The sequence below is a fragment of the Rhamphochromis sp. 'chilingali' genome, assembly GCF_963969265.1.
Source record: "Rhamphochromis sp. 'chilingali' genome assembly, chromosome: 17".
Lineage (NCBI taxonomy): Eukaryota > Metazoa > Chordata > Actinopteri > Cichliformes > Cichlidae > Rhamphochromis > Rhamphochromis sp. 'chilingali'.
In genome coordinates this window covers 9412958-9422877 of record NC_137944.1, presented here as the reverse complement: position 1 = coordinate 9422877, position 9920 = coordinate 9412958, and the positions used below count along the sequence as shown (strand labels likewise).

The following is a 9920-nucleotide window of genomic DNA, read 5'->3' as shown; positions in this document are numbered from 1 at the left end:
TGAATATATTGGTAGATAGATTAAAAGATATGATTCAAACCACTGCAGCACAGTACCTTTAATACCTGTGGTGCATTCTAACCTCTACAGTAAAAGCTGTTCAATGAAAATTTGATCTTTGCTTCATCTGTATTGTATCAAAGCAACTGGAAAAATTGCTAGTATTGAAAAATGTGCAATCTTAACTTACTGTATGTGGCACAGAAGTTAAGTGATTCACAAAGTAATCAGTAATATACATGTTGTTACAGCAAAATTATCATTAGATAGTTGTAAATGTACATTTCTTTTTTTCTTTTGTTTTCAAGGAGCCAAACTGTTTTTAAGTGGTCTTGAGCAATAGATATAAAGGCTTTCAAAAAGCCTTTCACAGATTTTCTTTGGACACTGGATGCTCTTTCACTCATAAGTTTAGTCCTCTAACTCATTTTCATTTCATTGTTGTGTCTATACATTTATGTTTGCACATGTTTCAGTAGATTGATGCACCCATTTCCCATTGTCTTGAAAGAATGCAAAGAAATGAGGTGTAGCTCAAGACTTTTGCACAGCACTGCATAACTTACCTTCCCCTTGTTGTTCTCCCAGAGACACTGCTACCACTGCTAGCTTCAGCTCTTGCTTGTAATAGGCACCCAGTGCCTGTTTGTTTTTCAGCAGTTTCAGTCAGATTAATACCAGGGGACTCGGTAAAGGAGTAGCTGGGCCATGCTGTATATCAATAATCATGACTTAACCTTCTTACATTTTTATTTAACTAAACCCACTTGCTAATCTGAGCAAACCAGCCAACTCTGGTATGTCTCTCATAAGAGTTGTGCTTTTTTGAGTATTATTATCTTCTTTAATACTTTTTGAGTGCCTCTTCACTTCTCAATCAACTCTGAGCCACGTGTGGACATTATGATTAACCTAATGTTAAAACAACATATGAAATATTCTGATATAGAAGGTAAATAAATATATAGTGGCTAGGTGTGCAAATACTTTTGATCCCAGGTATTTAAAGGGTGTCCAGAAAATATAACATATGCTTAATTTTCAGTTTCACCAATTTCAATAATTCACAGGCAAGTATTTAAGGATTTTAAAATTACGCATATTCAAGGCAGTTATATAAATAAAAACTACCGTTATTCTTGTATTGTATTATTTATTCTTTAATTATTAGAAAACATATATATATATATATGTTTTCTTATCTATGGGGTTATTTTGTAGTGAAAGCGTTTCAGTTCCTAAACCTGAACCACACTTTTTCAACTTTCTCCACAAAACTGACCAAACCAGCCCCGAAAAATCACGTGGTTTCTGAGGTTTGCGTCTGGCTTTTTTTTCTCTCTGTGGGGGAGCGAGCACCCTTTGAAGAATTGCGCATGCGCGACAGTATTTAATCTCCCTTGCGAGTTTACGTTCAACACCTTTTGGCAGCAAAGTCTTAGCAAAGAACTTTCAAAAGTATTATTCGGCATATCTTAGCACTTGGAGTTAAATTCAGGCGATGCTTTCTTGCCGCATGTGTTTTGGAGCGAAAATTAGTTTTGGGGCTCGGGTTGGTTGCAAAGGTACTTACTGGAGCTAGTTCCGCCTTGCTCTCTCCCCTGTGATGGACAACAGCGACAAGTGTCAAAAGTAAGAAGGGTTCAATCAAACAGAACAAAAACGGAAAAATCACCAGCCTTTTGGATAAATACCACCTAGGCTGACCGAGTACGGGAAAAGGTGAGTCACCGTTGTACAACACATTGTATCGGTCTTTAGGAGCTTGAGCAACAACTGTAAGCTAATTTACATTAGCTAGCAAAGCTAATGCTACAGTAGGAGGACAGTAACCACCTGTTGCTGGCTCTTACTTAACTTTAGTTAGCAGCAGCCAGGGATTAGCTTTTGTACAGGTGCTGCTGTGATACGTTTCTGTTTCATGGGAACATACCCAACTTTTGGTTGCTCAGGGTGGAAAGAGAAAATGAAATGGAAGACAGAAAACAACGTAAAGGAATGTGTATCGAAATAGTTTCACAGGACCTTTCCCCCAATTAGCTTCTGTTATGTAGTTTCCTGTACCTGCCTGGCCTTTACTGTACACGTAACGTTGGCTAGGGCGATGCCAAATAGCTGAAAATAACCTTCTAATAGTTTCTTTCAATGCTTCTTACATGTCGTTCTCAGTGCAGACAGCAACTACTACACAATTAGCATATCCTGTGTTTTTTGTATTTTTTTTTTTTTTTTGCCTTACTTTTGAATAACTTAAAAGAGATCTTAAGAAAGAAGATCAAGCGTTCTGAGTTATTACATCGCATTATACTAATGTCGAAATGGGCCCTGTTGGTCTAGGCCATTTGATTTCCAGAGAAGTGCATTCCATTCACATATCGGTCTACATGCCTTGACAGGCACCCGGTGCCTTTAGACCTGTTTGAAAACAGTAATACGCCCTGTAGGAGCCACAGTTTGTTTTTGTGCTAGACAGGCAGCTGTGCATTGTCCTGTTGTTGGGATATGCATTCAGATGGATGTTGTGGTTTTTTTGCATTTGACCAGGACCACACTCACTGAACAAGCATACGAGAAAAATTCCATAAAAGTCAGACTACCTAAAGGTATGTAACACTATGAAGTGACGTTGAGAGACTTTATAGGATAGGGCTTTTTGAAGGTACATATTTTTCAAATGGTGGGAAAAGGGATAACCACCTAATTGTTTGCCATGATTGATCTTTTGGCAGATAATCAGCTATCAGTTTTGTCACAGTTGAATTTGTCACTAAATTTTAAAAGTTGGCTTTATAGAACTGTAATCCCTTTTTAATTTTGCCCTCTCCCCACCTTCTTGTAATTAATGCAGAGCAAGAAAAAGCTAGAGAATATATATATGAAAATATATAAAAAAAAGCTTTATATATTTTTTTTCTCATGCTGTGAGAGATATTGTCGAGCCTTAAAAAATTGCGTGCAAGTGTAAAACAGGCTAGTTTTGTAAACAGTTGCACATAAGGGTTAGTGGGATATAAATAGCTCAAATGTGATTATTTTAATGTTGTGGAGCTGTGGGACTTAAATTCGAATGCATGTGGCACCATGAGCTGATGAAAGTGTTTCACTGAGAGCTACGCAGTTACTCATAGCTTCATTTAGTGATCGCCAGGCCTGCACAATAAAGGCAGCACAATGGCTGATTGTGCGCCTCTCAGCTCTGCACAACCCTGACCCTTTTTCCATGAGCTGAGAGTGAGCTAATTGGGAGCTTACAGTGAACAAACACGATTGTGTGAGGGGGAAAAATAAAAAATAAAACTTTACGAACTGCCAGTGCAGTACAACCGCAGCATTTCAGCTAAAGATAGACTTTTCGAAGGAATCTCGCATTACTAAAAGTGCTAACAAAAACATGAAATGACATTTAAAAGAAATGATTCAAAAAAACATATTTCATTATGCAATGGTTTGCAAGTTTTTAACATAATCTGCCATTATTAAACATTGCTTTAGTTCCATTAAATCAGAGTCAGGTCGACATTTAACAAAGTATGTTGACAGCTTGAAGTGCTAACTTTATTTTTAAGGAAAATTCTTGGACCTGGTTTAAATTCATGAGAGTAATCACTGTGGATTGGGTGTGTGGAGCTGTGAGAGTCTCATGATGTGCATTTTATGAAAAGTGACAACCAAATTAGATAAAAGTCTAAGTGGCTCAAGGAGTAATCTTTTTTGTTGAAGAAGGATAATTGACACATTGAAAAAAGGTCATGCTCTTGCCTAAAACACATTAAAAAAAACCAAAAAAACCCAAAAAGACAAAAGTGGAAATTTTTGCTGAATTTGAGATCATTTCAGGTGTTTGGAGATTAAAAACTACAGTAAACAAGAGGACAATAATATTTTGTTACGATACATTTGATATGATATATTTCAATGGTTCCTTCAAAGTATAAACACAATCCTTCCAGAATCAAACTTTTCCACTCAGCAACCATCTTTGTGAGGCCTTCAGGTCATTGTTTTCTGCAGTTATTTTGAAGCTTGTTTCCAAAGAAATTTTCAAATGGGTCTGGCCGGCATGTCTTTGGAGGATGCTTGAAACGTCTGTTATGAAGGAAAAGTCCTTCAAAATTTATGACTAATTGGCACAAAGAAGCTCCATAAAATTACTTGTGTAGTCACATCTGATGGAAAACTGTGAAAGTTCTACAAATTTGCTCCAAAATAAATATGTTTAAAAACAAACAAACTCAGAACCCTAAAGTTACATTTTTGCTTCACATGGATTTTTTTTTTGTATAATTACATTTTCATTGGCACCTGGCATTAGCAAAATGTCTGTGTTGCTAAATAAATGCCATGCTAATGAATTGCTACTGCAAATAAAAAGTACACTTACTTTTCTACTTAAACTTTATTATTTATAAGTAAATTATCTACTCTTAGGATCTATTAACAGAGTGTAATATTTGGGCTAAATATTGTAGATGAAGTATTTAACAATCTGCATATTTTTCTTTTCCTTAGTTGAACTGCCACTTTTTGGTAGTTGTAATGTTTCCACAGAGTAGCAGTGAAGTATGGCTTTAAAATAAACTCCTTTCAGGTTTTGTTCCACAAATGTTTCTGTTCTCAGGTAAAAATAATTGTTAGCCTTAATTAACATGTTATCATTACCTGGAGAGGCCTGAGCCATGTCGCCACGTCACAGCTCTGGTTTTGGTCACATGTTGTTTTGTTGTTTCTGCTCTCTTTACTTTATCCTCGATTAAAATGTTTCAAAAAAATTCATATCGCACTTGAGATTAGGTAGCTCTAGCATACCACTTAACACTAACTATCTTGGTAAGGGCTGTACACAGTATTATCTAAATTAACTTCACTGGTCACTGGAATATAAAAACTGCATATACAGAATCACCAGTAAAAATGTTTTTCAGTGAAACCTGATTTTAAAGTCTGCTGACTTTTCCACAAAAATAGTTTCAAAACGCTTTTTTTCTCCCCCTGAAAGTCATGCGACTATAATACTTTTGTGGCATTATCCCCCAGATTTAAATACAAGATTTTTTGAATACCATGCTTCAGAAAAAATCTGCTTTTCACAGAAATGTGAGGACATAACTTTGTTCCTATTACCAGACCTGAAAATCTAGCTGCTGTTTAAGTTGTGTGATGTGGGTTTAAGTCACAGAGCTAACATGGAAGCACTAACTGAAAACCAAGGTAAATCAGAGGCTGGGCTATCACCTATTCAACCTTTGGTTGTTCTGTAAAGCAGTGACAGGATTGTGTGCGTGTGTTTGCACATGTTCACGTGGTGTCCCAAGGCCTCAGTCCACTGGCTCAGCTGTTCTGGTTTTCACACTCTTGTACATGCACATAAACTGGTGCACATTAACTCACCTCTGTGTTTGCTGTGCTGCCAGCCGGCACCAGTGCTCAGAGGATATTTGAGAGCAGAATTGGGTTGCAATGGTGCTGAACTTGATCTAGTGAATTATTTGTGAGTGTAACTGTGTATCAGTTTCTTTCTTTACTCATCAGTTGGAAATAAGCCTTTATCTATTTATTATTGCTTATCAGGAAGAAAGTAATAAAACTATGCATCGGTATTGGGTCAGATTGAACAGATTTATTAGTAATTATAAAAATATTATCATTAGGCAAGCAGGACCTATTTTTACATGCCATTTGCACGCATTCTTACTATTAACAGTGTGCATCTATTTATATAGTGGATGTCAGTGTTTTGAGTTAGTGCACTGTTGCGGATGTTTGGCATTTTGGGGAATACCTAGGAGTTACATGTTTAAGTAAACATATGCTTAAGAGAAGTGGAATAGCTGAAGTGAAGTACAGCGCAGCTACAGCTGTTGAGCATGTAGGCCAAGACTTGTCAAACCAGTTGGACTGAACCAAAATGGTTGAGGCAGAGGGGTTGGACAGTTGCTGAACTCAAACTCAAAGTTCAAAAGCGGAGTTGGTGCTCTTGTTTCAGTGTGAGGTAATGAGTGTTTTATCGTAAATGAGCAACTTGTTTTCCTTTTTTCATCAGTGGTGTTTGGGGGGGGGATCTCTGCTACAGTCCAAGGAAATGGCACAAACTAAAACTGTATCTCATAAACTGCTTACTCAGCAGGTTTTCAAAGCAGCTCATCTACAAGGAAGTTCACTTTTTGTGTCTTGCCTTATGTTCCTGAATGTTTGTATACTTGACAGGATCATTTTGCTGCTGAGGTTTTCCCCATTGGAACCAGAAGTCAGAAAAGGAAAAACTTCAAGGTCGCTGTTTCTGGGGGAGCATTTTATTGATAATCAATGACCTTCAGTCAAAGTAAGTTGACTCATAATGGCATTTTAAAATACAAATCTCATACAGATAACAATTATTGGCTTATTGTGCATTTTCTTCATCATGACTGCAGCTGAATTCACATAGAACATCCTGTGCTTCATCAAAAGAAAAGTAAAGAAAAGGTCTAATTCTCGCCTACCTACACTCACTCTTTTATTTTGTAATGTACACATTGTTCAGTCACACGGGCGGGGTTATACCAGTTTGTTCGCAGGAGACTTTTGACATTCCAAAGTGCAGCATGATACTGCTGTTAGGACCCACCTCTGTTGATGTCACCATGTAGCCGCACCCACTGTTTCTGACCAACTGGCAAGCGGAGCAATGCTGTGAATAGCTCCTGTGATGCTCCCTGGGAGAGAAAACACACACTGTCAGTTTGTCAATGTCAGCTGCTTGTTTGACCTTGTCATCTGGAACTTAACTATGATCAGTCACCAATCCACCCAGCTGCTTGGTCTTAAAGCAACATGACATTAAGAACAGTGATTTGCTAGCCTGGGGACGACGATGCTGCCATTAGTCCCTTGAAAGCAGTTTAATTACTTTTTGATTTTGAATTATGATGTGTCAGCCATGTTTGAACATTAACGAGAAATGTCAAAAAAACAGAAGATATTTATATATATATATTTTTAAGACTTAATGTTCAGTGTGAGTCTGAACAATAATCCTATAATATTTAGTCGGCTGTTTGATAGTTTGGTGTTAATGAGATTTAAGTAGAGCTTGTTCACATTTTTTGCACAGATACATTTTTGTGGTAACTCGTACAGGGTTTAAATAAACCTCCGGAAGATTTTTGTGAAAATGCATATTGGCATAACATGCTTCACCCGACAGGCCAGCTTAACAAGTGAACTGTATATAGGTCTGTATATAGGCATAGTTTTCGTCAACATCCCTTTCTTTTCTGAAGAAAGCAAGACGATGACTAAATAAATTCAAGAGGAAAATGTTCTAGTGAAACAAGCTCCAATTGGATTTAAGTTGTGTAGAGAGGCGGGCCAGGTTTGGAAGTGAGCCAATCAGAATTAACCTCCTTGTGCAACAAGGTTAGGCTTGCAATTTGACGTGTCTGTGACAAAAACAGGATGGGAGGGGGGAGAAGCTCCCATGCTCTCTGTCTTCATAAGAAAACAGGAAGAGAAGAGTGGACATATGGACACATTCACATTTGATATCAAGGAAAATAAGACACTTTATAAGCCATGTGGCACAACTTTTACCGGTAAAAACACGACAAACACTTTATATTTTACTCAACTGTGATAATGTTATGATTTTTAGCCAAATTAAAACGGGGCTCAATCTAAAAGGGTTACAATGCCTAAAATAGGACTAACACAAAATGACGTTTTAGTCAAAAGACTGCCACTAAAACAAAATCAAAATTTGCTGTCAGAACAAACACTGATACGGATTAACTACACATTTAGCTTTCGGCTACATTTAGCAAGCTATTTTTATTCTGATTTATTTTGTAGCTATTATACTTTAGAGAGCATTAAAAATATATTCAGCTTTTTAAACTTTATTTACATTTAAAATATATTTATTTTTTAGAACTTATTCAGCAAAAACGATTTTCAATTTTTTTGTAGTTTATTGCACTTTTTTGCAATTTATGTAATTACTATGCACTTAATGCAGACATATCATTAAAATTTGGGCTATAATGGTTGTATTGATGTATAGCAACTTGAAATGCTCTCAAAAATGGCTCCACAGCATGTAAAAATATAATATAAGCTCTGGCGGACTTGGTTCTATGGTAGGTCTTAAAGGGTTAAATTATACTTGAGATTATGAACTCAGTGTCTCACTCTGTCACACAGTAACAGTTTTTGCTTGGTTATCTCAAAGTGCTTATGTGAAGTAAAGAATTCCAGATAACTTCTCAGCAACGGAGAAAGAAAAGCATTTTATGTCAAAGACTATTTAGTGAGCATTTTAATTTTTTATATATGTGCCTTAGTTCCTGGGAGAGTGTGCACTCCCTTTCTCTGCAACACTACAACTGCCTGATACTCTCTTAATGGTGACTTTTTTTGTGCCTTTTAGGCTTTTAGAATTGATCTGAAGTCAGTGTTTGAGCTAATTAATGCCCTATGTTGTCTTGGCTAAAAGGAGAGCTTTTGTTTAGCTTCAGTGTTCTCCCCATTAGCTGCAGAGAACATCTAATCCAGGGGTAGGCAACTCCAGCCCTCGAGTGCCGGTGTCCTGCAGGTTTTAGATGTGTCCTTGATCACAACACAGCCGACTCAAATGGCTAAATTACCTCCTCAACATATCTTGAAGTTCTCCAGAGGCCTGGGAATTAACTAATGATTTGATTCAGGTGTGTTGACACAGGGTGATGTCTAAAACCTGCAGGACACCGGCACTTGAGGCCTGGAGTTGCCTACCCCTGATCTAATCTATACGAGCAAACATGTGGCGGTTTCACTGACTGCTCTCACCTTGGTGTTTTGGTTTTTGTTTTTTTTTTTTGTTTTTTTTTGTCTGTTTGCCCACCCCCCCCACCCCCCCACTAAACAATGGTTTTATTTGTTTTGGGGATTGATATTTCAACAAATAGGATATTGTTTCATTTTAGTTTTTTTCTGAATCTCTTAAAACATTTTAAACAAGAAATAAAAGTTATAAAGTCTAACATATTTTTAATGTTTGTGAAAGAAGTAACTGGAACATCTTATAACAAATAAATCTGTTATACTTGTTTAAAATGAATATTAAATGCTTAATACTTGTTTCAGGAGCTGCTGACTGCTGAGTTTGCACAGTGATGGAAAATCATGGTAAGAAAACCAAATTTTATGTTACGATTAAATATTTTATTTGTTTGACTAGATTAATTTGTGTGGAAAAGGTTTACAACAAACACAAAGAGAAGCTTCTGTAGTTTAACAGAAATGCCATCTGATAATATGAGGATGCCCATATAGGGACTGTCCTTGTGACGCATAGCTCCATTTATCAGTACAGCTATCTGATTGGCTCATACCCAGAAGACACACCCGTAGGTGAGTCGAGCTGCTGGTTTCACTCACTGCAGTGTGGCCTTGTGTCTATTTTCACTACTGATCGTTTCACCCTGTAGACGTCTTAGTATCACCATCCCATTCATTTAGCCCTGAGGATCTTTTGTTCTAGACTGAATCGTTATTCATCTGTGAAAACATAGCTGGGATGGCTGTGCAGTCTGAATATAGTTGTGAGTAAACTTTTTTTGTCTATCACGTTGATGGTAAACGCTGTTTACCTTCCTTCAAACAAGAATGTGTTTTCTGTACTTTCAGTATATCTTGTGTTTAAGTTTTAGAACATTTGTGGCCATATTCTAAGAATTAATCTCATATTACTTTAATTCATTGAAGGTGCCACAATAGGGCAGAGCATAGCTGTATGTATGGCCCAGATAACTGGGCCATGGTGGAGAAGATTAAGGAAGCTCGATCTACTCATCCCTGCCTGGCACTGTGGCCAAGCAGTAAAAATAAACTGAACTTCCTCCTCAGGTCTGCTCTAAAAGTGATGCTATTGAGAAACTGACAGGCTCACATGTTTTTATGTTTCG

At 37.1% G+C, this 9920-nt stretch overlaps 1 protein-coding gene across 5 annotated transcripts in view; it reads left to right on the top strand.

The window, feature by feature from the left end:
* Positions 1 to 1359: 1359 nt before the first annotated feature.
* Positions 1360 to 9920, top strand: part of phactr4a (phosphatase and actin regulator 4a) — a 33224-nt gene continuing 24663 nt past the window's right edge. For 2 of the 5 annotated variants that reach the window (XM_080863191.1, XM_080863189.1), the window contains exons 1-3: positions 1360 to 1722; positions 6205 to 6319; positions 9100 to 9141. In XM_080863191.1, the coding sequence (XP_080719317.1) occupies positions 9129 to 9141 (13 nt within the window). In that variant the 5' untranslated portion in view covers positions 1360 to 1722; positions 6205 to 6319; positions 9100 to 9128. Of the gene's footprint in view, positions 1723 to 2464; positions 2604 to 6204; positions 6320 to 9099; positions 9142 to 9452; positions 9558 to 9920 lie in introns of those variants that run through there. The other 3 variants (XM_080863190.1, XM_080863188.1, XM_080863187.1) reach the window with 3 other exon arrangements.